Source organism: Prionailurus bengalensis, chromosome D1, assembly GCF_016509475.1.
Source record: "Prionailurus bengalensis isolate Pbe53 chromosome D1, Fcat_Pben_1.1_paternal_pri, whole genome shotgun sequence".
Lineage (NCBI taxonomy): Eukaryota > Metazoa > Chordata > Mammalia > Carnivora > Felidae > Prionailurus > Prionailurus bengalensis.
In genome coordinates, this window is record NC_057346.1 from 73996995 (window position 1) to 74024220 (window position 27226).

At 49.6% G+C, this 27226-nt stretch overlaps 1 protein-coding gene across 1 annotated transcript in view; it reads right to left on the reverse strand.

Annotated features, from left to right (window-relative positions):
* The window catches only part of ABCC8 (ATP binding cassette subfamily C member 8), a 77995-nt gene that overhangs the window by 26711 nt on the left and 24058 nt on the right, over positions 1 to 27226 (reverse strand). Inside the window, exons 8-16 of the mRNA XM_043582353.1 lie at positions 25411 to 25566; positions 20186 to 20320; positions 19669 to 19831; positions 9934 to 9974; positions 8649 to 8794; positions 6848 to 6953; positions 6577 to 6693; positions 6117 to 6192; positions 5362 to 5467 (exon numbers count right to left, since the gene is read on the reverse strand). Of these exons, the coding sequence (XP_043438288.1) occupies positions 5362 to 5467; positions 6117 to 6192; positions 6577 to 6693; positions 6848 to 6953; positions 8649 to 8794; positions 9934 to 9974; positions 19669 to 19831; positions 20186 to 20320; positions 25411 to 25566 (1046 nt within the window). The remainder of the gene's footprint in view (positions 1 to 5361; positions 5468 to 6116; positions 6193 to 6576; positions 6694 to 6847; positions 6954 to 8648; positions 8795 to 9933; positions 9975 to 19668; positions 19832 to 20185; positions 20321 to 25410; positions 25567 to 27226) is intronic.

Sequence of the window (27226 nt, forward strand, 5' to 3'; positions counted from 1 at the left end):
GGTGGGAAGGGGTTGGAAGAGGAACTTAGAATTTTGGGCCCCCACGGTCCCTTCATCTTGCCCCTGACAGGCCTGTAGCTATCTTGAAACGTTACCTTTCACCACAGAGCCCTTTCCAATTAATGTCATTGGGTCCTAATGCCGAGTCTCTGAGAGAGGAAAGGGTTTTTCTCATTGTCCGGATGAGGAAACTAAAACTCAGAGAGGTAAAATAACCTGCCCAAGGCCACACAGCAAGTGAGTGGCAGACTCAGGACTACAAAAAAGACCAAGTCTGGCTCATCACCTCCATGCAGGGCCCCTTGTCTTGCCTGCTTACCATACTGCCACACCTGCCTCCTCCAGGAAACCTGGGGTTACCTGAGCACCTTACCCCTATTCCCCAAAGGCTTCAAGATCTACATGGGCAGATTGGACCACAGGGTAGTCATGAAAGGAGACTGTTTCTCATCTCCTGGGGGAATCAAGGGTCTCAGGAAGCAGCCTTCATACCAACCACCACAAGGCGACAGCATTCTGAGGCTGGCCCAGGGCAAGCAAGGCCCAGGCCTCCTGAGTGGGCACAAACAGAAATAATAAATGGTTCAAGCGGAAGCTTCAGCAGGTGGTGAGAGCAGAGGCAACAGGGAGCTCCAGGGAGGCTGATTTGTAGTTGCTCATCAGGAAGTGGAACCCTCTTCCCTACCCCAGTGCTTTCTCTGGGGCCCTGCTTCTTGCTGGCTCCCTGGGGACATTTAAAATCATTCTACTGTGGTCATTAATGGCCCTATTCCTTATTTCTAGGGAAAGAATTTCACTTGAGTGTATCTACTAATATTAGCTTTTCATAAAAATGTTTTCTTCTTAGATATTAAGGAGAGAGTTTGCAAATTCCTGGGTTGATAGTGCATTGAAGCAGAGAGCCAGGCACTGGTGGGTGACTGTTTAACTAAAGTGGATGTTTGGTAACCACGTGGTTCTCCCTGAGACCAGGGGCTGGGGGCTGATGTGCCGGATATGCCCAAGGCTGCTGCAGTAAATCTGCTGCAGTAAATCTCAGAATGCAGGACCTCACCCGATGGACCCTGTACGCCCACACCAGGGCTCTGTCTGCATGCCTCTGTCCACCTGGCACTGGTGAGCTCCCCGGGGGTAGGTCTTCTCCTTTGTAACTTGCACAGAGAAGTTCACAAAAGGCACATGCTTTGCTGGGCACTTGGAGTACAACACGGAATTCTTCAGTCCTGTCCTCAAGGAGCTCAGTGTCATGGGAGAGACAGGCACACCAGCAGGTAATCATAATGCATTGTGAGACATGCGCTAATAGGATTCCTACTTCCCTTTTTTGCTGTTGTTTTTGTTTTCAAATTTTTATTTAAATTCTAGTTAGTTACCATACAGTGCAATATTGGTTCCAGGAGGAGAATTTAGTGATCCTCACTTACATACAACACCCAGCGATCATCATTAACAAGCACTCCTTAATACCCGTCACTCATCTAGCCCATCCCCCACCCACCTCCATCCATCAAGCCTCAGTTTGTTCTCTAAGAGTCTCTTATAGTTTGTTTCTCTCTCCCCCTCCCCCCCCCATATACTCATTTGTTTTGTTTCTTAAATTCCACGTCTGAGTGGGGATTCCCATTTTCCAAACGTTGGTGGGGAATTGGGTGGTGGAATTCTGAGTCAGGAGAACAGCCTGGGTCTAGGTATGTGGTAGGAGGGAGATGTAAAGACACATTTATGATGGCAGTCTCTTGGATGTCATAAATTGTTCCAGGTTGTGTGTTCATTTAACAAATGAATGCATTTAGCAAAGGCACTGTGGATACAGAGAGACAAATAATATATGGTTTCTGTGCCCAAGGAGGTCACTGCCATCTCTCCTGGGCGACAGGCTGGAGTGCAATTCAAGAGCAACAGGGGGATTTAGAACCTGGCATAGAAGTACATTTTCAAACAATAATATTTATAATAATATTTATAGGGCACTTACTACATGCTAGGTTAAGCCTCACATCAACCCCATGGGAATAAGGGAAAACTGGTATAGAAAGGTCATGGAATTTCCCAAAACACAGAGCCCAGACTTGAACTCATGAAGCCTGCCTCCAGAGCTTTTTGCTTTCATCTGCCTAGCCATATTTCTCATTTGTTCATTGAAAGGACAAATGAATGGCTATAGAAACCAATCTCTCCAGAGCATTCTCCATTCTGCACTTCCTAATCCCCCAGGTCCCTGACTTGTGCCTCCTGAACTCCTTCTGGCTGCCTGGTCACCCGGCCTTGGCCGTGGCGTGGATGAAAACATCAGAGCGGCCTGGCATCGCCCTGGCCTCTGGCTGCAGACAGACAGACTTGTGGGAGAGGCTGCCAGGTTAAATGCTATTTTGCTCATTATTTTGCTCTTGGCTCACTTTGCAAGTGCATCACCCCCATGCAGACCTGGGCCCCGGGTCTGAGGCATGGAGCTCCTGTGTGTAAGAAAAGGGTCCCTCAACACACAGCCCCCACACTTAACCAACACATTGCCCAGGAGAGCTGAGCCGGACAGAACTTGTACATGTCCAGGATTTTGAGAGGCACACGGCAGATGAAGACAACTGAGTCATGTCTGTCCAGACTCCTCCCAGCCACTATAATGAGCTCCTAACTGGTCTCCCTTTCTCCAGTACCCCCCCACCCCTTTCTTTTATCACCAGCATAATTCTTCTACAGCCTTCAGGCTATATCTTACTTCCTGGACCTGGTATATAGGGGTGTCTGAACTGAGCCCAGCCCACCGCTTTAGTCTTGTCTTCTGCCACCGCGCCCTACCCCCCCCCCCCCCCCCCCCCCCCCCCCCGCCAGTGCTCCAGGTACCAGAACCATGTTCTTTCACATCAGCAAGCCTTTGCCCATGGCGATACCCCTGCCTGGAACACCTTCCTCTCCTACCCCTGCCTTTTCCATCTGATGAAACCACACTCATCCTTCAAGGCTCAAACACCACATCCACATGACCCTTCTCTCCTTGGCCACAGAGGCCCATGTTGTTCCTCTATGCTTGATCATATGGCACTGATCTCCTTCCCCTCCCATAAAAGCAGGGGCCATGTCTTAATCATCTTTGCATTTCTGTCGCTGTGCCCAGTGTCTGGCACCCAGCAGATGTTCAGTAAACAGGGGATGAGTGAATACATCAAGGTGGAGAGATTGGAGCCCGAGTGGAGTTGTGAACAAAGACTCACAACTTCCGAGGGTTGGCTGCAGGCTACCGGGATGTGCTTCGCTATGCTTGAGAGGGAAGCCACACCGTGGAGGGGGGCAAAATGGAGGAGTGAGAACCTCTTCATCATCACTCCTACCCCTAGACTTGAACTGAGCTGGGAGGTGGTGCCATGAGGACAGAGCTGTGAGCACCTGGGTGGTGGCTCCACTGAGGAGGTAGGTGTCACGGCCGTAGGGACTGCTGGCTTTTGGACTATCAGGCTAATTATTTGTTCACATGCTCTTGAACCCCTTCTCTCTCAGCACTCAGTGGAAAGCCCATGTGCTTGAGCACCTAGGTGCAAATCCCACTTCTGCCGTTTGAGAGCTGGGTGGCCTTGGGTAAAACTTGCTTCACCTCAATCTCCTTATCAACTGTTAAGTGGGGTGAATGATGCCTACCTCACAGAGCTTGGTGACTGAGACAATGAAGTAAATAAAGTGCCTTGCACAGTATCTGGCACATAAGAGCTGCTTAATGTTAGCTGTTCTAGAAAGGCCCCTTGTATCCCTTGGGCTGGGGCAGAGGTTTCCAAAGACAGAGGTGGCAGCAGTCAGACCCTGAGGGTTGGCCAAGCTTGGAGAAGAGGTGGGGGCCAAGGCAGGGCAGGGCTGCACCTCTGCCAAGTGTGCCTAGCGCTTCTGCAGAGGACAGACAGGTGTTGATGCTGGTGTGGGGACACCTGAGCATGGGGGCTGGGGGAAGAGATAAAGAAAGTGGGGCAACGGGACCAGACCCAGCGGGGGATTGACTCATGCTGAGTGGGACACAGACCCAGGAAACCAGGGCAACCCCAATGTCTGGGTTCTGTAATCCCATCTTCCCTTCACAAAGACACACTGTCAGCCAATAAGCAAGGGCTCCTCCCTTCAGAGCCCTAAGGGCCAATTGATACAAGAGGCTGACAAAGTGACCTCAAACCCCAATGCCTGGCCTTGCCAGTCAGGCTGTGTTGAGAACTCCCCCAATAAGATGGGGAATGGAGGCAGACACCCCTCTGCCCCAAACACACCACAATCCCTGGTGGAATTAAGATTCCAGAGACAGAGGTCACAGGAACAAATCCCAAAGGGTTTGTCTACCAGTCTATGGCATCACTGAGGAGGGAAACTTGCCATCGGATGCACCAGTCAGGGACACTGCGGAAAATGTCCTGCAAGTGGAGGTGCACACAGGTATTCAGACACTGGGCCCAAGGTCTTTCTGCACTCAGGCTGATAAAAAAACCTGGCCTCTTGAATGCCACTTCCCCCTAGAAATGGCTGTGGGGAAAGCCTGTCCTCTGCTGAATCGGCTGCAAACTTTATCCCTGAATGTGCTTTACAAACCTCTCAGGCCCCCCTTGCCCTCAGCTACTGGGGGGTGGGGGGGGGGCAATGGGGGAGAGCTCCAAGCCAGGCCCCGCCCAGGTTTCTATATACCTTTCCCACCCTCTTCATTTCTCAGCTCTTCCTTTCTTCCTTTTTAAAAAGCTTCTATTTTCTATGTGTCTTTTATCAACTAGTTTCAAGTGCTTTTTGGAAGTAGTTGGCTATAAATAATAGATCCATGGTTGACTCAGCCTGGGGTTCTGGCTCTTTAATTAAGATAGTGATCTTTGTCCAGAAACCCACGTTTGTCTGGGTTATCTCTGGCTCCTCAAAACACCCACTGAATGGTCTATGTCGGCTTTGCTGATGACCAGGCCGGAAACCAATGTTTGTGTTCCAGTTCCCCACACAGGGACGCAGTGCAGGTGAGTGAGCATGGGATTTAGAGTCAAGCAGAATTGAGTTAGAGTTCCAGCTCAGCCGATGATTAGCTGAGTGAATTAGGGCAAATAGTTGAACCCTCATCTATAAAACAAGGACTGTTCACAGTCCTTACCTTGCTGGTTGTCATAAAGACTAAATGAAATATGAGTGCAGAGGACTTAGCAAAGTACTCAGCACATAGTAAGGGTTGAATAAGTACTACAGATGTTGACAAGAATAACAATTAACAGCATTCATTGAGTACTCACTGAACACACAGCAAGTGCTCAATATGGGCATGACACGTCCTTAACTGAGAAGGATGGCTGAAAGAAAGGCTGCCCGCCTGCCCACTGTTAGCTCTCCCCACTAGCTGAGCCCTGAGGGTGCATTTAGTACCTGTTCCAGAAGACGGCCCCGGAAATCTTCTGCATCTCTCCTAGGGTGGCTAGGAGGAGTGAGGACTTGCCACAGCCCACCTGCCCCACGATCATGGTCAGCTGGCCTGCAGGGAGGGCGGGGGGCAAATGGGACTAGGGCACCAGGGAGTCTGAATGACTATCACCCAGAAAGACAGACAGATACATGCAACCCTGGGACCCCCATTTGCTTTCCTCCTACCTAGAATCTCCCTTTGAGCCTTCCCTTCTGGAACTCTAGATCCTTCTTCTCACTCCCCAGTGTGGGCCCAACTCTTTATGGTCCCAACAAAGGCCACTTTGGGTCCCATCTCCATCCCACCTCCATGCTTTGCTCATGCTGCTGTCTTTGCCAGAATACCCACCCTGCCTCATGGCCTGAGGGACCCTGCTCATTCTCAGGAGCCCCACCTCTTCATGGCACATTCCCTGGCTACTGGGGACTGCTTTTCTTTCTGTGAAGCACCCATATGTCTGCAGCAGGTGGCTGGACATCAAGGTCCTGCTGTCTTGTCCTGTCCTTGCTGCTGACTCCCACCAGCATGGGTAGCCCACCTCTCTCTAGTGTTCATACCCCAGAGTACCCACCAAGAGTGAGCATTGAGCTGGTGCTCAATACATGCAGATTTTTCTTTTTCTCTCTCTGTCATTCAGTGGGACATGTGGAGGGGGCACTTCAGCTATGACCCTGAGGGGAACTCCCAGACCATGCTAGAGACATGAGCCGGGCCGTACCTCGTGGGATGCGGATGGTGATGTTGGACAGTGTGGGGATTCCATCAGGAGTCCATGTGAAGAAGCCTCCAATGATCTTTATTGGTGGTAGCCCACAGCCCGGAAAAGAATAGAAAGGCAGCTGGGTTCTCAGTGTGAATGGTCTCTTGCCTCCCCTCCCGCCCTGAAAGCTAGAAACCCTGATTTCAGTCCCTGGATCACTTCTAGGGCAGGGGAGTGGGGGAATGGCCTTCTCCTGCTGACCCCTGCCTGAATCACCCTCTCTGAGATGACAGTCACGGGGTCCCACATTCAATGGAGAAGGAGAACTTGTCCCTGGTTTTGGGACTGCTATGGACCCTCCAGGCAGGCAGGGTGACCTCCAGAGCAGAGGACTCAGCATATAGGTCTCTGATGCTAAGCTCCCTCCTGGAGATGGTGCTGGGGGGCCAGACGTGGGGGTGCAGGTTCTAGGACTCACCTGGACGCAGTAGTTGTCAGCATCCCCATCAACACTCGGAACCAGCCTCTGCAGTGGGGCCGTGAAGCCCCGACAGTCCTCCCGGGCTGGATGCTTGCGGTTCACAACCTTAAGGGGCTGGGAATGGTCAGGAGGAGGTGAGGGCCCACAGGGCTGGAAGCTGTGCAGGAGTCCCCCCTCCTATGACGAGAAGCTGAGGCAGGACACAGCAGGGCACAGGCTACAGGCACTAGAGAAAAACACTGGTGGCAAGGGGAAGCCGGGCACTCACCACTGCCTGGTACTTGTTGGTTTGGCCCTGGGGCGCAGGCTCCCGGGGAGCACACTGCTCCTCGCGGATCTCTGCACTGGACAGGAACTCGCTCAGCTTTTGCACACTGCAAAGGAAGCATAGAGACACCTCTCACCCTTGCCAGGGGCAGAGGGAAGGGGAGAGAGAGGAGGGTGCAGCCTGAGAGAGTGGCTCTGAGAAGGTTCTGGGTCCTGCGGTATTGTCCCCACAAAACTCACACTGGAGGGAGACAGATCAGTGGGCATCCATGGTGGGCAGCTGATGTTATCAGTCAGCTAGACTGAATTAGGGTCTGGGTTAGGGTAAGATTGATTAGTTTTAGGGGTAGTTAAATGTTAAAGCTGGTTCATTGGTGTAGGGCTTTATCCATTACTGTTAGAGTTAAGGTTGGTCAGTGTTAAGTTTAGTTAGGGTTGGGATTGGTTATTAATAATAGCTAGTATTTACTGAGCACATACTATATGCCAGACACTGTGTTTAATGCTTTATAAGCATATAATTAAGTCCTGCTGGGGGAGGTGTTATTAATCCCAATTCAAGGAGGAGAAGGCCTCAGCTACCCTGGTGACAGTGGTATTAGGAGTGTCTGCATATGGAAATGCTTCTGGGTCAGCACAAGGGAATCCCAACAGCTGCAGCATCCTTGGACCTGGGTTTCTATACAGAATCACAGAGCTGGGCTGGGGTGGGGGTGGGGGTAGAAGGGTGATCATTAGAAGTCACAATGCCATGGCCAATTAAACTGAATCAGCACAGCCAAGCCTGGAAACAGGAGCTAATCTTCTTCCAGCCCTGGTTTAACTACTCCCTGGTTATATACTCCTTTGACCACAATTCTGCTGAGTTATGCCCCCTTCCATCCTTGAACCCTGGCCAGAGCTTCCTTGTGTGAGTTGTTCCTTCCATCAGCGACTTTGTTCCAACAGCGATTTCCTCTTGCCAGCTTGTCTAGGACATGCTAGGGTCTCATGAGACCAGGGTCCCACTTTTCTCAAGGTTGAAGGGGCTTGGGTACTGTCTGGTCCCATTGGTGGTGGGAAAGGACATAGCTGGCTCTCCCCAGAGGCATGCCAAGACCTAGCTTTCAAGGAGCTCTTTCAGTGGTCCAAGGAGATCTTCACTCCAGGTATGGAACTCCCCAGCCAAAACCTCAACGCTCTACCCTCAGGTTTTCATTCCCAAGAGGGTGATGTCTCTGGGAGAGTGGCCACGGGGCTCTAGAGCTCAGACGTAGGGGCCTCCCAGAGTTGCAGGCTAAGGGGGGGACAGGACATGCAGGCACTTAGGGAAAGCTGCTTTACTGACCAGGGTCGGGAAGGCTCTGGGACCCGTGGAAAGAAGAGGGGATGTTCAGCCTGAGGAAGACAAAGATTCAGTGGATACCTTCTGAAATCCGAGGAGCTGGAGGAACAGTGCTCATTCTGGGTGGCTCTGGAGGGTGGAACTAGTACCAATGGGCAGAATTTATGAGAAGGTGCCAATTTTGGCTCAACATTGAATTTCTTTCTTTTTTTATAGAGTTGTCTTGCAGGTGCCATTGAGTTTCCTCCCCTTGGAGGTATGTAAGCCAGTTAGGTAATCCCTTCTCAGGGATGGCATGGAGGGGAGCCACACACGGCTATGTCCCTCAGGCCAACTATGACCGCCTTCAGCGAGGCCCAGATCAACGGGGAAGCATGACTTTGGACCAAACAGCTGCAGTTGTAGGGGTCGCTGGAGCAAGCCCTGGGGCCACCACACGAGCTGCCTGTCCCGTGTCCTTGCTGGACCCTCTTCTCACCTGACTAGAGCTTTGACTGTCGACCGGACCACGCTGGACAGCAGGAACAGTGGTGTGACCAGGATGTGGAATAGCGAGAGGGAGGCGAAGGCCACCGAGGGCGAGAAGTCGGCCTCTTTGAAGAAGCTGACGTGGCCCACGAAGGTCTGTGGATAGAAGGACAAGCGAGGTATGTGACTCAGAGCATGGCCCTCTCCCATACTGGCAGCACTCGGCCCCTGGGCTGGAACAGGGGACCCAAGGAGAGCTTTCTGTTAGAGACACCTTCATCATCTTCAATCACCTCCTGGAAACGTCTCCAGCAAGCTCAGGACTTCACGCTGGAGGGCTGGGCTGCTGCACCCTGTCCTGCCCCCTCCTTGCCGGGAATGACCAGAGGGAAGCCCTCAGCTTAGGTCAGCTCTGCCCCCTCAGACAGCAGTCCTCAGTCAGGGAAAATGTGGGCATGATCATTCCCAAACCACCTCCTCTCTACCCTCGGCTACCTGGCTGGCTCAGCAGCCTCTGTGACCCAGGCTTCCCCAAGGAGCCAGGCCAGAACCAGCCCAATAAATCATGTCAAAAGTGAATTCCCAAGTGTGTCTGACGGCTGTAAATTCGCCACAGCTCAGGGACACTGGCCCCCAGGGGAAAAAAATGCATCTTTTTAAAGAACTGTGGCCGCCACAGACGCCAGGGATGGGAGCCTTGGGCGGTAGTGGGGGCTCGGCCTTTCTGGAGGGGTCTACTTCGGGCCCCCACTGCTGGGCTCACACACAGCTTTGGCCAAAATCGCTTTAGGAAACCTCCACTGCAACATTTAATGATGTGGAGAATTATTCGTGTTCTTAAACTTTAAAAAGCAGGTTACAAAACTGCATGTGCGACACAATCCTATTTTTGTAAAAATGTCACATTATGTGCCTTAAAAAGAGACTGGAAAGAAACACGTTAAAGATGTTGCCAGTGGGACTGTGGGTGATTTAATTTCCCAACATGTCTGCAATAAACACGTCTTTACTTTTATAATTAAAAAGTTTGATAGCTCTTTTTAAAAGAAAGTGAGATTTCTTTAAAGACGAAGCCGCAGGTCTTCTGGGCCCAGAGGCAGAGGCCCCGGTCTGCCTGGGGTCGGGGAGGCACTGCTGGGCATTACAGGCTTTCAATCTATTGCCCTATTTCCAGCCCCACCGCTGAGTGCATCATCCGAAGGCCTTGTGCAGAGAGGCCAAACCCTGGGCCGCCTCTCACTGCAAACACTCTCTGCCACCCACCGCATCCGGAGCTGGAGAAGGGATCCACTTACAATGAGGACAGCTGCAATGGGGATGGCCGTGTTCATGAAAACTGTGGAGGAAGCACAAGGGAAGTTTAGTGGGAGGGATGAGATAGCTAAAAATGAAGCTGCCCAGGATGGTCCGGAAGCAGTGCAGCCCATGGGCTCCCTTCTCCAGCCACCAGGGTGGAGCTGGGCAGAGTAGGGGCAGAACTCTAGCCTTGTGGTCCCTCCAGCTCCTTACCCTGCTTCCCTTAAGACTCTTGCCCCATGTGTCTGAGACCTGAGCCTTTAGACAAAAGCTTACATGCTTTTATTCTGCTCCAGGTGGTCAGCGGGAAGGAAGTCCCGTGAGAAGTGGTGAGAGAAGAGATTGGAGCATTGGCTGCCCTTGGCCAACTGTGAGGTCAGCTTCATGTGTTCCTGGGGGGCACTAGGTTGCTACCCCTTGCTCTGCCTTTGGTCCCTGTATCCCCCCAAGCCAGGTTCTCTCTGAGGCTTAGAGGATTCCTTATCTCTCATGGCTCTTGGGAAGGATTTCAAACTCATTCACACTGAGGTATTAGTAACTAAGGACAGCTTAAAAGAGGGTCTCCCTAGGCTCTAAGGTTTAGAGTCCCTGCCTAGGTGGGGCAGGTGGTTTGCTGCAACAGAGGTCCCCTCCTTGTTCTGTTTAAAGTGTGGCCCTCGGACCCTTCATAGGGATCCCAGAGAGCAAAGGGAGCTGGACTTCAAGTCAGAGAAGGGTGGAGTCCCTGACCTTGGGCAGGTCATTTACCTTTCCCATTCCTTGGTTTCTTTACCCGATTTTTATAAATGTGTACTTGTTCACACCCTCTGGATTCCTCCAAATAAGAGGGGATAATGTAAGGAACAGCTCTGTGAACCTGGATGCTGCCTGAATGTCAGACCTCACAGGCTACTAGCTTAGCTCTGCTCCACAGGTCATGCTCCTCTAGCCCAAGGTGTGAGATGCTGGAGAGAGCCCTAACCCTGGGCCTAAACTTCCAGAGAGCAGCCTTCCTGGAATAAGAGATGACTATCTTTGCTGCCACCTTCCCATCTCCTCCTCCTTCCTTCCAGGAGCCTCTTCCAGACCAGCCCAGAAAAGAGTCTGGTTGTATAATTAGCCAAATTAAAGCAGAAGGAGCCAGGAGCCAGATCAGCCTGCTGTGCACATGGCCCCTATCTAATGAATGGCAAAGGTTCTGGAGACACTGAAGAATTACAAATGGTCAACACCATTCCAAGAAGCAGACTATCCACTTATTCCAAGAATCCTGTATGTACCAGCTAGTACATACACAGTGTATGCTGGAGATGTGGAACCCCAAGTGGGTGGGAGAATATGGCCTCTGCCCACAGGGGGGTCCTTGTCTGAGGAAGGGGGCAGAGCTATGCTCTCAGGAAACCCCTATTAAGATGGGGAGAGAGGGAGCATGCCCCGGGGAGTTCCCCAGCAGACAGGAAAGACATTGGGCCCATTTGGGGGGAATTCCTAATCTGATGAGGGAAACGGCCCCAGGCATTGGAGAGCTCCCAATCTCATGGAGGAGACACAGCTGGTCTTGGGGCTACTGCTAGTCTCTCTGGTCAAAAGGCTTTTTACCAATACTAATATCATACCTGACCTTTAGCCACCCTTCCTGAAGAAGGCGCCATGGTCTCCAGGTACCCTGCACAGTGCTACAGCTCTCTCTGTGTCTCTGGCGGGGGGGCACTTTAAACACAGTTTTCCTACAGTATAAGGAACCCAGATCAGGGATGTAGGACATAGCACAGCCATCGTGGGCTGTGAAGAGGGAGGGGGAGGAGGACACCAGTAGGCCTGGGCCCTTGACCATCACCAACCATATAGCTCTGAACATTGGAGTAGCCACGTCCATCCCCTCGAGGACCAGTTATTCCAGAAAGCTCCTTTAGGGCAGGAGCCTCCTTCGGTTTCTCCCTTTCCCATCTCCATCAATTACCAGACAGGAGGGGTTCAAGCTAGAAAAGGCACCTGTGCACCACCCCTGGGCCCCCTCCCACACCTCTGGGGCTCAACTCCCAGCTCTAGAATAGGCTCGAAGTTAGGTTGCAAATTGGCTCAACTGTGCTTAGAAAGCAATCTGGTGCTTCGTAGCTAGAGCCCCGCAGAAGTTCAGACCTTCTGATCCTGTAATCTCTCTCACGGGAATTTATCTTGAAAAATCACTTAACAGAAGCACGAAGCTCTCAGCAAGATGGTGTTAGCTGCAGCGCTATCTGTCACAACAAAACCACAACCACAGCCGTAAACCACCCAAAATGAAATAAACTGGCAACATCCAACAGGAGTGGCTGTTTTAGTAAAGTGGTACATCGACTCTGGGGGAGATTTTGCAGTCAGAAATGTGTGATAATGGGTATTTTGTTCTGCATGTTTTCTCTGGTCGTGATTTTTAAAATTTATTTTTTCCCTATTTTATTGTCTTTATTCTTGTAGCTGCCTGAAGTCCTTTGAGGAACGAGACAAGCTATAAATAAATTTGAAAATGAGTATTCCAATGCTGATGCAGCACCATGGAGAATGTATATGACATAATTAATTTCTGTCCTGTTCTGTTGTTGTACGGAGATGTTAGCCAGTGAAAATGTAATTTTCCACTTCCCTCATCCTCTCCTGGAAGGACAGCCTTTGTTCAGGGAGCTCTGGGTGCCATACAGGGTGGCAGATGGATGAAGGGAATCACTAGCTGCTTGTTTTCAAGGCCACTCTGAAGACCACCCCCCTGGGCCCTGGGGTGGACATGGCTGGCACTGGGGATGTCAGTGTCTGAGACTAAGGAGCCTGGGATGCCGCAGGCGCTGGGAGGTCTCTGAGCTCAGCAGACACTCCTGTACCCTAGTGAGGGTAGGGGGAAGGGAGCAGGGTGTCCCAGCTGTCACAAGTTGAAGACCAGAGGCCCTGCACCCATCTTCTTGAACCACATAAGGCCCTGTAAGACATTAAAGGTGGTGGAGGGGTGGGAAATATGACCGAAAGTTCATTTCTCTCCAACTTTGGCATGGGGTGGGCTGACTCATCTTGATTTGATCCGGACAGGGGCGGGGTGGTGCGGGGACACGAACATGATGGTGCTCGAATCTTGAGTGCTAGGGAGCCAGAAGTACTGTGAAATAATTCTAAGCGAAAGTAAAAGAGTAGAAAATCATGTGTGAGTGTGGCACTGTTATGGAAAAGTTTAGCTGCGTGTAGGCAGGCCTGACATGCCACCTTCGAAAGTAAAAGTCTTTCTGTAATGGTGTAGACATATGGGTAGGTGTCGTTTTAACACCCTCCTCTCCAACTATCCTTTAAGAAGTATTCCTCCAAAGGGGCGCCTCGGTGGCTCAGTTGGTTAAGCGTTGAACCCTTGATTTCGGCTCAGGTCGTGATCTTACGGTTCCTGAGTTCAAGCCCCGCATCGGGGTCTGTGCTGAGAGCACAGAGCCTGCTTGGGATTCTCTCTCTCCCTCTCTCTCTCTCTGCCCCTCCCCTGCTTGCATGCACTCTCTCTGTCTCTCAAAATAAATAAAAATGTAAAAAAGGAAGTATTCCTTCAAAAATTATTTTTTGCGGATCTCCTCTGTCCACAAAAGGTGTTTGTGCTGGGTTCTGGGGGTAGAGCAGTGAATAGCTGTGCCACTTTTCATACCCCCTCCTCCCCAAACAAAGCAAACAACAAATCAACCAAAACCAAAGCAGGGCTCAGATCAGCTGCTCCCCATGGCTTTGCTCAAGGAATGCTGCCCGGCCTTGTGGGTGCCAGCCTGCACCGCAATACCAGGAGCTTTTTATTTCCACAGCTTTGATAAATATTTCAGAAGCCATGTGTCTGGAGGCACAGCCAGCCATTTGTGCCTCTGGTTAACTTCATCTTTGTCTCCACGGAGGGCAGGGGAGCAGCTGTGGGCTCACAGCCAGGCCTCAATGCAGGTTGCACCTGCCAGAGGGGGAAGCGTATTTTGAGGTGCACAGGGCTATTTCCCATTCAGTAGGATAGTCAGTCTGAAGTCTACAGAGGGGAGGGAAAGGTGGCTCGGCTGCTGGCAGTGGAGGAAGTGTGGCAGGAGACCCTGTGGCCACACCGATTCTGCCCCTTCATAGATGCACCTGCCTGGCTCTCCCTCAGCCACCTCTCTGCCCAAGCAGGCCAGGATATGCATCGGCTGCCCCAGCTAGTGGGAGGAGGGGCAGATACTGAAGAAGAAATTCACAGAAGCTGGAGGAGGAAGGGGGACCAGGTGCGGAGGTCACCTTGTCCTGCAACACTGGCTGCTCTGAGCCGGGGCCTCCACGGAAGAGACAGAAGCAAGACTTGCCAAGAATCGCCAGGCCCTGGCAGGTGCGGGGTGGCCTGAGAATGGGGTTCACCAGCACCATCCTGTCCAGCCCCACAACTCTGTCTGTGGCAGAGTTGGGTTTGGAGATACGTTTTTTGTTTTGCAGGGCATGGTTTGAGGCCGGTTACATCCCTCCCAGGAGGGTCCACCTGACTGTGGTTCAAACCAGCTGGGAAGAAAGAAGACTTTTGACCCCAGAATACTCAAAGAGGCAGCAAACATACCTGTCCTTTACTCAAACTCTTTCAGTGGCTCTCCTGCTTTGGGAGAAAACCTAGGGGTCTGAACACAGCACACAGGGTCCTGCATGATCTGGTCTTCTTACCCTCTCCTCACCGAATTATGCTCAAGTCTTGAACACACCATCATCCTTCTCACCTCTAGGCCTTTGTGCCTGGAACATTCTTCCTCTCATCTGTCTAACCTGTAGTCATCCTGACAAGGTTTCCTTGACACCCATGACCCCTAGAGATTAGGTTGGGTAGAACTCTTATGGGCATCTAGAATACCCCTTTCTGTTCCTCTCACAACACGGTTGCACGTCTGGCCTCCCTATCAGCCTGTGAGGAACCTGCAGGCAGGGACCACTATTTCTTCTCAGCACTGCACCCCCATACCTAGCACAGGTCCTGGCACATAGTAGGAGCTCACCAAATATTTATCAGATAAGTGATGAAAGAAACAAAACAAAAGTGGTCCATTTGGAACTGACCCATATCTCTGGCCTCACTGTTCATGGCATGGTCTCTCTCAGGACTGGCAGGGAGAGGATCATGCTTGCCTCCTCTTTAATGCGCAAGTCCTCGGTACAGTCTGACAGAGAGAAGGCCTTGGGATGGATGCTGAACAAAGGACAGAATGAACTGGTGGCATGTCTGTTGGTTGACTGGTAGGGCCTAGAACCCCTTTGTCACTCTTGCAAAGCTTGTCCTCAAATTCATGGCCGGGCTGGACATCTAGAATCACCTGCTTCTGCAAGGAAATAAGGATTGAACTGACTTCTCATGGGAGTGGCCAAAGCACTTACCTCCAGCTTTTCCCCATTTAAGCTTCTACTCACTGAAATCCTGCCCTTCCTCTGAGGTGCAGGTCAAGCCACCTCTCGAGTGAAGTTCTCATGAACTCCCAGCCCACGGGCTTCCTTCTTCTCTGTTCTCTGCCATTTCCTGGCTGAGGACCTTGGAGAGTCCTCTCACCTTCCTGAGCCGCATGAAAATGGGACTGTGTGGGGTGCCTGGGTGGCTTGGTCGGTTAAGCGTCTGACTTCAGCTCAGGTCATGATCTCACGGTCCGTGAGTCCGAGCCCCGTGTCGGGCTCTGTGCTGACAGCTCAGAGCCTGGAGCCTGTTTCGGATTCTGTGTCTCCCTCTCTCTCTGCCCCTCCCCTGTTCATGCTCTGTCTCTCTCTGTCTCAAATATAAATAAACATTAAAAAAAAATTTAAAAAAAAAGAAAAAGAAAATGGGACTGTGGAACCACACACCTCACAAAGCTGTTGTGAGGATTAAGTGCACGTAGCTCGCTAGGCAGCCAGCACAGAGCAGGTCCATACAGTTTCGTGTACATCACTGCTTCATGTACATCAGCACTGACATCTCAGCAGAGTAAAAACTCCTGGAAAATGAGGAGCACAACTTAACTGTCTCTTGCATCCCTCCCAGTGCTTAGCACGGGGCTGGGCTCACTCAACCCCGACCGAGTGACTTTCATCTCTTTTCCTTCAATTCTGGATTTTGATGGTAGGGAAACTGTAGCCATTTCCTTTTCATTCCCAGCTTGGGGCTCTGATGGCAGGAGCATCAGATAGAGTACCAGAGCTACTCTGACTGCCTGGCATTCGATGACCAGACTGAAAGCCCAGCAGGCAGCACCGAGATGGACACCATCAGAAAACATGACTCTTGGGTTCCTCTTTGGCGCCAGGACCCCATGGCTGGCGCCAGGGACGAGAATGAAAGATGCCCCATTACCTCAAGCCTAATGACCTGTGTCCTGATCCCTGGTGACAGGGAGCAGAAGGCAGGAAGTCCGGGAGGAGGTAAATGAAAACACACTGAAAGCATATACCCACAGCCAGGAGGTGCCCTCCCCCACCCCGCCCTCCCTGCTGCTGACTAACAAACCCATCCCAGGAAGGGCAAATACCAAGTAAATAGCACTTAGCTTTCAACGCTCTCCTGGAGGGCTCTTCCCTTTCCCTCCACTGTCCTCTTCCAGGGACCAGCCTGGGATGCTCTGTTTATCCCTCTAGGTCACTGATTCCCAGACAGGTGAGGGACCCTGAACAGAACCCCTGCTTGGCTCCAGAGTCCCTCACTCCTAAATAGTCATCTCAGCCCCTGACAACATGGCATCTCCTTTCCCCCACGTCCTCCTGGCCCCATGACCTTCACGAAGCCATGGCTTGGCTTCTGAGGGCCCCATGGGACAAAGAACACCTACTAGACAGGTTTTGGCAGGCTAGCCTGGGAACCTAGGCATCGTAAAATGTTGTTGATATGCAATACATCCCAGGTTATAGTGTGGAATGCAGGAATCGAGCATACATCTCCTAGGAGCAAAGTAGTTGGGCAAATATAGTTGCCCTCAACTATATGACCTGAGGCTGCCCCTAGTTTGCTGCCAGGAATCTTGGGGGCCTAGTGCCGTTTTCTTACTGCCTCCCTTCCCTAGCTTGCATCGCAGCAATAGGGAGCCTGCCCTACCCCGCCCTGCTGTGCTGCTGCTGGGAGAAGTCACCTGGCTGTGGCCGGAAATCCTCCTCCACCTCAGCAGCTGTTCCCATTGATGAGATGTCTGGGAGCCAGGTGTCTAATTGGTTTTACACAGTGTGGTGTTACTTTTACCACAACCAGGCCCAGAGGCAGGCAGAGCAGGAGGGTGGCAGAGAGGAGGGTGAAGAGGGCCTGGGCTGCAGGGGCTGGTTTCTCTGACCTCTTGAGATGTTCCTTCCCATTTTCTCCTATCCTGTGGAGCACTCAGCCTGAGAGTGCTCAGAGGCCCTGAGCACTGTGTTCAGGACTGAGGGTAAAGAGGAGAGACCAGTAACCTGCGTGTCTTGGTGAGGAATCCAGGAAGCCACCACTGCCTGCCACGTTCATAGCTGCATTCTGAGAAAAGCAGTTCCTAGCAGGATTTTCTGCAGAAAGATGCCGTGATTGGTGCCACGGATGGTGGATGGTCTGTCACTGTTGACCGTGGTAAGCCACAGGGCACCATGGTCTGGATGGGCACAGGAGAGTGGGACACTTGGGGTGCTCAGTGTAAGCCCTGCCCTGCGAGAACCTTCAGGTTGGGTGCTGGCCACCTGGCCCCACTGGACCCTCTCTCTAGGCAATATGAACACCAGGAACACACAGATGACCCGAGTGGCTATCTTATTTTCCATGACCCTGTCTGGGAGACGTGGCCAGTGCACCCTGCACTACTGGCCCACCACTGGCGACCCCCACAGCTGCGCTTCTTCCTGGCACACCAAAAGAACCAACTTCAACTGGCGGAGGTTGTCAGTAGTGTCCATCTCTCCTAATTTCCTTCTCTGTTTCCCACTCCCATCAAAGCCCATTCTTGGTTGTTTCTCTTCTACTCAGAGAAAATAGCCTGTAATGGTGCCCCACTGTGTCCTAAGTTTTTTTCACCCCCACGTCGGTGCCCAGCCCTTTGTGAAAAATAGCACAAGATGCCAAAGAATCTTGTCTGAGCCATGCTTTTAACCTCAGGATTGACCTCAGGAGGACACCCCCTCTGGGCCTCCATTTCTCATCTGTAAAATGGTTTTCCCAAATGGCAGAAAACATTTTCTTTATGTGGGGCTTGAACTCACAACCCTGACATCAAGAGTCACTTGCTCTACCCACTGAGCCAGCCAAGTGCCCCTCCACAGATCTATCTTTTAACTCACAAATGTCCTCTTCAGCTATATTAATTCATTTAAGCTTTACACTTGAGTTGTTTTGTTTCCTTTTTGTTTTTTGTTTTTTCTCTCTGGGGGCTTCTACTTGGCCCTTCCTACCATACTGGCTCTTAAACTGGACAGGCCAGGGAACCAGGGTGAGGTATAGCAGCTGCTAACTACTTCCATCCCAATTATGCACTTGGGCGGGGGCCACCACCGCAGGGTGGGGCCACGGAGCCACTAGACCAACTGTAAGATCAACTTGGGCCAGGACTCCATCGGTCACCTGATCTCCATAAGCCCTGGCTTGACCTGGGGACCACTGTCCACCAAACTAATTTCGATAACTAAATTTTTGATTTCTAGAAGTCCCTTTGACTCTTTTCCCCCTGATACTTATCTGTTTTACCTTGTGGGTTTTACACCTTCCTTTAGCTCTTTAATTATTTTAAACATACTTACTAACTCTTTCATACTATTCTATCATTTCCAGGTTTGAGGAAATAATTTTCCTTTTTTTTTTTTTTTTTTTTTTTTTGTACTTGCTGACTCTTACTCTGCTGGTACATTTTTCTCAGGTGGATTTTTGTTTCTTTATTATTAGCTTATTGTTCTACAGGAGCATTTGCCACTAGAGCCCCATGTTCTCTGGAAAGTGGTTTTAATACATATGTCTGCTGGGACCCTAAGAGGTTTTTGGTTTTTTTTTTTTTGTTTTTTTTTTGTTGTTGTTGTTTTTTTTTTTTTTTTTTTTACCAGTTTTGGTCTTTTTTCCCCCCTTTCTCTCTGTTCTGGGCTTGGGGTTTCCTAACCACTTGGTTAATACAGATTCAGTCTCTACATCTGTGAGTATCTTTCTCCTCCTCATACCCCAGGTAGTTAGAAGCTTCCTTGGAGCTGAATCCAGGGCAGGGAAGGGAAGCTCAGTCTGACTTACTTAAAGAAGTCCTCACAGGGGCGCCTGGGTGGCTCAGTCGGTTAAGCTTCCGACTTCGGCTCAGGTCACGATCTCACTGTCCATGGGTTCGAGCCCCGCGTCGGGCTCTGTGCTGACTGCTCAGAGCCTGGAGCCTGTTTCAGATTCTGTGTGTCTCTCTCTCTCTCTGACCCTCCCCCGTTCATGCTCTGTCTCTCTCTGTCTCAAAAATAAATAAATGCTAAAAAAAAAAATTAAAAAAAAAAAAAGAAGTCCTCACACTCCGGAGAATCCAAAACTGTTGCTATATATTCATTTACTGCAGCCTCCCCATAACAGATCAGCTCAATGGAGCATAAAAGACCTTCTTTGTCTCTGTCATCACTGTGTCTTGAGGGCCAGGACAGTGTCCTGCCCGCAGCAGGCTGTCGATATACATTTGCTGGGCACGTGACTGAGGACACTGTGACTTCCGGGGGCTCTGCTCCAAGCTGGAGGCTCGCCTGGATTGGGTGATGATGACAAAGACTCTAGCTTCGGCCACCTCTGCTCCCTCCCTCGAGCCTGGACACCCAGCACACAGGGCTGGCTGGTGGGGTAGACTCACTGGAAATGGAGGTGTAGACAGCGAAGGCTCTGAGGCTGGTCATCTCCTTCCTGCGGGTCATCTCCACACGTGTGCAGAAGATGTTCTCCCAGGCGTACAGCTTGAGCAGCTTGATGCCACGGAGCATCTCGTTGGTCTGCTTCAGCCTCTCGTTGGAATACTCCTGCCAGGGGTCACCAAGTCAGAGAGGGGTTTCCTTTGCCCCTGACCCAGCCAAGAGGAAGGAGCCAAGTCAATGCCCTCATCACTTCACAGGCAATGCCCAGCTCCTGAGCCCATGGGGACGCTTCCTTGCTTTCTCCACTCATCCCCTCCCACAGATAAAGAAACGGAGGCCTGGACAATCAAGTAACCTGCTTAAGGTCAACGATAGTGTGGATATATGTGTGTATGGCTGTTTGGTGGCATCTGGGGGAAGAGTGAGGAGCCTCGCTGATGTACAGGGAAAGGGAGCAAGCAGCCGCATGGGGGAAGGATGGGGAAAAGGGGCGCGAGCACCCTGGGGACGCTCACTCACCAGTGTGCTCCGCTGGGCCTGGGAGAGTTTGGTGGCCACAAAGTACTGGACGGGGGCCAGTAGGATGATGACAGCTGCCCCAATTAAGGCACTGACTCCAAGGATGTAGTAGAGGAGAATCACACCCACGACGATCTGAGGGAGGGTCATGGGGGTGAGTTTCCTTTGACCTGGTAGTCGCCCTGGGGGAAGCGGTGTTGGCAGCCCCTTTCCCCAGGCCCCTAGAGAGGGACATGCCTTGGTGCCCAGGTTTCCGAGTTGTCCCCAGGGGCCAGAGGAGGAGGTGTGACAAAGCAATTTCAGAAAGAGGTATTAACATGATGGGCTCTCATGCAAGCAGTGGCTTTCTGGGCTGATAACAAACTGCATTTATCTGTAAGCCTGCTGAACCATTAACTCTCTCCAAATCCACCTTCCAGATGGAAGTCTCAGAGCTGAGGTTGCACAATGAATGTAACAGCACCTTTTGTTCTGTTGGCTGGCTGGCAAGGCTGACGGTTCCCTCACACTGGGGAAAAAGTGACACATGAGCAAAGGAGCACTGCCGTACCCATGCCAGACAAAACCGGTCCAGGGTCTGAGAGTTCAGTTTTCATTCTCAGGCTCCTGGCATCTTTTTTATTTTTATTTTTATTTTTTTTCAACGTTTTTTTTATTTATTTTTGGGACACTGAGAGACAGAGCATGAACGGGGGAGGGGCAGAGAGAGAGGGAGACACAGAATCGGAAACAGGCTCCAGGCTCTGAGCCATCAGCCCAGAGCCCGACGCGGGGCTCGAACTCCTGGACCGCGAGATCGTGGCCTGGCTGAAGTCGGATGCTTAACCGACTGCGCCACCCAGGCGCCCCTCCTGGCATCTTTTTAAAAATAAAATATGAACTGTCTTCTATTACACCAATTATTACATATATAAGAAAATGAAAATGATCTCTTAAATTTATGACATCGTATAGAGTGGTTTTTGGATGAAAATACAAGTTTTTATAATTCTTAGAGGCATATACATTTTATAATCTATAATACATATACATATATGTACATGAAGGCTGGTATCTTCAATGTTTTAGTGAATCTGGCAAGTATTCTCTGAAAAGAGAATTATTCTGGCTTTATGCAAATGACTGCCTACTTCTGAATATTTATGAGAAGTGTAAATTACTCTTGCCAGCCCCTGAAGCATCAAGCTGACAATTTCTCAGGTTGCCTTCAAAGGCAGACAGCTCTAAATTCAGGGATTATTCTAGAGGAACAGATGTGCTGTCTTCCTTAATTGGAAAAAAAAAAAAAGTCTGCCTGGGTTGGCCTTACACTCTACACCAAATTGGCACTAAGCTCCTTGCACTACCTCGAGGGCAGAGGTGGGCGGTTTTGTAATTTCTCTTAATCACAGAATGCCTCTTGTATTAGCAGGATCTTAGGGGCTGGTAAGTGACCCCTTTACCACCTGCCTCCCAGTGTTTCACTGATGTTAAATGCTGACACGGGGGTGCAGAGAAGCACGTTGGGAAATAAAGAAACTCCTACTCCTGCCAGGCTCCGCTTCCATCACCCTACCCAAAAATTATCCCTGGCATCCAGTGTTTTCATTAGCTGTCCTCAGATGGAGGCCATCAGGGCATATTGTTCAGCGGCTTGGGTAGAGCCAGACACCAAGGAAGCTCCAAGAGCACTCCCAGAGTCACCACCATGGCACCTGCTGGGGGTCGGTGCCTGAACCCCCACCACGTCCAAGTGCTGGCAGCTGCTGGAACAAGACCTGGAGACACAGCTGCTGCTGATGCCAGGCTCCTCCTCCTCCTCCACCCACCCCTTGTCATGCTCCCTAAATTCTTCTGTCCACTCTTCTATTCTGAGGGGTCTGAGTGGACCTTACAGGAGAATATATCAGAAAGCAGCGATTCTGAGTACGCAAAGCAAGTGTGGGGAATACAAGGGCTACGTTAGCTCCTATTTACAAGTTAGGAAAGTGATCTAGTATAATAGTGGGGAGATCATTGTCCCCGGAGTCTGCAAGCCTGAGTTTGAATGCAGTCTCAGCACTTAGCTGTGCAATCTTAGGCAAGTTACTTAACCTCTCTGAGTTTCAGCTTCTTCATCCTTACCATGGTGATTTTAATGCCCACTTAGCAGGACTTCTGTGAATATATTAAATGAATATATATGATAAGCACCTAGAATAATACCTGGCCCATAGAGATCAAACCAGGCGGCAACCCTTTTCTTAAACAAACAAACAAACAAACAGGCCTCATGGGAACTCTGTCACTAGGGAAGCACGGAAAGGAGATACTTGGGTATATGGCACAGCTACCGGCTCACTGTGTGCCCCACCCCTCCAGTGCCCATGGGATGAGGAATCAAAGAAGTCCCCACTGTTGCCGAGTTCCTTAACACGGCATCCAAGAGCTTCAGGGGGCCAGTCCAGCCCCTGAAATCATGGGCAAAATGTGTGAACACACATTTGTTTTTCTGAGAAGCTTTTATTAGACTGTCAAAAGTATGTGAAGGTCAGAGGTTGCCTAGGGCTGGGGGAGGGGATGAGAAGTGACCACCAATGGGTACGGGTTTCCCTTTGGGGTGATGAAAGTGTTCTAAAAGTGTGACAATGCTAGGGGCGCCTGGGTGGCTCAGTCGGTTAAGCCACCGACTCCTGATTTCAGCTCAGGTCATGACCCCACCGTTCGTGAGTTCGAGCCCTGTGTGGGGCTCTGCGCTGACAGTGCGGAGCCTGCTTGGGATTCTCTCTCTCCCTCTCTCTGCCCCTCCCTGGCTCACTCTCTCTCTCGCAACATAAACAAACATTAAGCAAAAATAAATAAATAAACTTAATAAAATTGTAATGATGGTCGCACAACTCTGAATATGCTAAAACTCACCGAATCATACAGTTTAAATGGGTGAATTATATCTTAATGAAGCTTTTATCAAAAAAAGTATATGTGACCAAAAAAGATTACAAATCAAGGAGAGTTCCCGGGGATAAAGGAGAGGGGCTCCTGAGCTAGTTTCAGTATTTCCAAAGGCGACCCAGGCTGCACACAAGATCCTGGCTAGGTTGAAAGGATTGGATCAACTCCACATGGGAACACTGGGTCTTGAGGGCTGGTTAAAGCTCTAAGTGGCAAAGGTATAGCCAGCCTTTAAGGAATTAAAAGTGGAAAACCAAATGATACTTCATGATAAATAAACAAAGGTAAGTAGTGGAGATAAAAACTACCACCCCCTGGGTGTTGGGAGGGTTAACTGCATAAGTGACAGAGGCTGGGGCAGGCAAGGATTATTTTTTCTTTTAATTTTTTTAATGTTTATTTATTCTTGAGAGAGAGAGAGAGAGAGAGAGAGAGAGCACAAGCAGGGGGAAGGGCAGAGAGAGAGAGAGACACACACACAGAATTGGAAGCAGGCTCCAGGCTCCAATCTGTCAGCACAGAGCCCGATGTGGGTAGGGTGATGGAAGCAGAGCTCATGACCTGAGCTGAATGAAGTTGGATGCTTAACTGACTGAGCCACCCAGGTGCCCCTGGGGCAAGGGTTATTAGTATTAGCATTGTTAGCAATGATGTACGTGCAATAAACATTATAAATAGTAGTAATGATAATCTGGTGGACAAATGAAATCTTAATGAAGATTTTGGTGGACAAAATCTTTCAAAAGAGGTTGTTTAAGGGGACATAATAGAAAGTGTTCTTGTGGATAAAAGACTGGTAACTATATTAGATGAACTCTCCAGGCCCTTCTATGGCTTCTTTTTTTAAAAAAAAGTTTATTTATTTATTTTGAGAGAGAGAGAGAACTCTCATGAGTGGGGGAGGGGCAGAGAGGGTGGGAGAGAGAGAATCCCAAACAAACTCTGCACTGTTAGCATGGAGCCCGACATGGGGCTCTACCTCATGAATTGTGAGATCAGGACCTGAGCTGGAATTGAGAGTAGGACACTTAACCAACCGAACTACCCAGGTGCCCCTTTCTATAGCTTCTGTAGTCACCAATCCATCTTGGTAGAGCTGGGGGGAGGACGGTGGTCTAGACATGGATCAGTGGTAATGGGGGATGGCATACAGGGCTGTCCCCATAAAAAGGACCATCAGATTCCCTGTCCTACGTCCCCATCAAGATGCCTAGCTGACTCTCTGTTCTATTTTCCTTTAAAGTCTCTCAAATATAAGTTTTACAGGTAAGAAGGACCAATAAAAATCACTTGAGATAAAGTTTTGTGGAATCTGCGTCCTAAGAAGCAATCGATTCTGAACTGGTAAAGTCTTCACTCAAACCAAAGTCTGCAATTTCCAGGGATCTGATATTTACTTAGTGACTGCTCTGGGCCGGGCACTCTGCTTGGTGCTTTACTTACATTGTCTAATTGACTCGTCATAGCAACACCAGAGGGTAGGAATCATCCCCTTTTCATAAATGAGGAAATTGAGGCTCAGACAGGTTAAGTATTTGAATCAACTGGTTTCACCAAAGTCCAGGCACTTTCCTCTATACCAGGCAGCCTCTGTGGAGCCTGCAGGGGTTCTGGGATTCACCAGAGTGAAGCCAAGTCCATGGTCAAAGCTCCAGATGAGAGACAGAGCAGACCAGACCAGGAGTCAGGAAAACCACGCCAAGGATTCTCCTGCTATCGTTGGGGGGAGAATGCACCTCCTTCAGAACCATCCCCAAAGGTTGTTTGGCTTTAGAAATAATCATGTTTTTGATCTTCAAGAACAACACTTGCTTACTTGAGAATTTAGAAATGCATAAAGAAAATAAAAGTCACTTGTAACCCCACCATGTGGCCTTCTAGTTCTTTTTTCTGGGTGAGTCTGTGCCAATGTGCACACGTACATGTATTTCAATTTAGCGTGAAGCTCACTGCATGTACTATTTTGTAACCTTTTTGGCTTAAACATCCATCATGAACACTTTTCAGTGTGATTAAGTACTTTGTTGTAACATAACTTAATGTCTGCAAAAATGTTCCACATATGATTATCCCATAGTTTTTTTTTTTTAAGGTTGGCTGCTTTTTGAGAGCCTAAATGACAAGAGAGATAGCTAGACTGTTTACAGAGTGCGAGCGAGTATTGGAAGCCAGGGCTACACACCATGGAGACCCCAAAGGTGTGGAAGGTGCAGGCAAACATGGAATGGAAGATGGTGAGCCCCTAGTCACTGGGCATGTACCAGCAGATTCTGACTTTGTGCCCCCCACCCCCACCCCAGACACACATCCCTTACCTGTACTGGCATGGCCCAAAGGTTTGGGCACAGGAAGAAAAACCACATGAGCTGGTTGGTGTCGATGGCAACCAGGTTGCAGATCTGCCCGGCTGTCATGTCCCCCATGGACAGGTTGGAGGTGGACAGGTGCATAATTTTATTGTAAATCTTGGTCTGGAAATGAGAGCAGAGTATTTCACATTTGTCATCATCATCATTCTAATCCGTCTCCCAGATGCCATGTGTCTACAATATGCCAGTGCCTTCTCAGACATTCCTCCACGGGCCCCCAGAGCAGCTTTGTAAGGGGGCACTGCATTAGTGGTTCCAATTTTACAAATGAGGTAACTGAGGCTCAGAGAGGCAAAGGCCTTTGATTACAGAACAAGCAATTCAGAAAGGCAGCATTCACATGAGGAATCCTTGCCAGCATGGCAAGCTACTTCCCCAGCAAAGCAAGACCTCTCCCTTGGGGACAGGACTTAATTAGCTCTTAAATCTTAAAAGTGATCTTCGTGTCCTGTTGTATTCTTGGTTTGCCAGAGGCCAGTGGAGAACACACTTCATAAAAATGATAAAGTGGGGCAGCTGTCTGTTTTAATGTGGCTGTCTTCAACCAGGGGAGGGGTATGTTTGGAGGCCGTGTCTTGTCTTAACTGAGCCTTGAAACAAAACAAGGGATCTGCTTGGGAAGGTCTTTCATGAGACATGACATACAAGTATCGATCAACCCCACCACCATGGGAGTCCTGCCCCCAGAGGACCTTGTTCTGTCTCCTCAGGGCAGATGGGGAGCAGCCATGGAAATGGCTCCCTGTGGGCTCTGATCCTAAAAGCTCTGTGTGCAGAGTGATCGTGCCTCCTAGAAACATGGCAATTTTCAAGTTATGTGCTCTTAAACAAGGAGAAATGCATTTCTGTCTTCAATGTCCTAGGGATGCCTCCTCTTAAATGAAATTCTATTGGGCAGTCTGTTGTCAGGTGGACTCCCAGTCCTAAATTCATCTTTTGTGAAACCCAAGCTTTCTTGTGGATCAGGTCTGCTTAAAGCATGAACCTATCATATGTCTTTTTTGAGTTTATATACACCATGGGTACAGTTTAAAATAATGGCAATGACATTTTTGGACAGATCTAGGCACGGCCCAGGTTATGTGAAATCAGTCTTCAAAGAATAATAGTAAATTTAGTTTTAGTGAAGTAGGAACATAGAGTAATCTATCAAATAAAGCATTATTAAGTAAAGACTAGGATACACAGAAACCCACAATTGACTGATAGCTGGTTTATGTCCACAAATTATATATATAATACAAGCATGGGGCTTAATAACTTTTTATTCAAGAACTGTCATTCTTCTCAAACCCATGAAGATGTAGACCTTTATCTACAATTTTATGTAAATCTCTGAAAAAAAGGTTTGTTCTTCTAATTTGTTTTATAATTAATACCAGCAGTTTCTTTTTGTGGCATATGAATTTATCTCTCCTGGATTCAGACAGTTTGATAAGAACAATTACATGCTAATCCATTTAAAAACCATATTTGGCTCTTTTAGCGTAATTGGAAAATACTGGGCTAGTGTGTAATTTATGACCTACAAGTAGAAAGATTTAATTACCAAACTGACTACAAAATTGGCTGTTGTCTATGGTGGTATGTGCCTGCCAGTCAATGGAAGAGTCTGTGCAGAGGCTGGGATTTTCAGACAGGTTTTCTGAACTGAGAAATGACTTTGTTCTTCCTAGCTTTGAGCCCCTGTGAATCTCAGAGGGTCTTGTATTTTCCTGGGCTCTTTCCACCACTCTCACATGATGAGGAAATGATTCTGTTT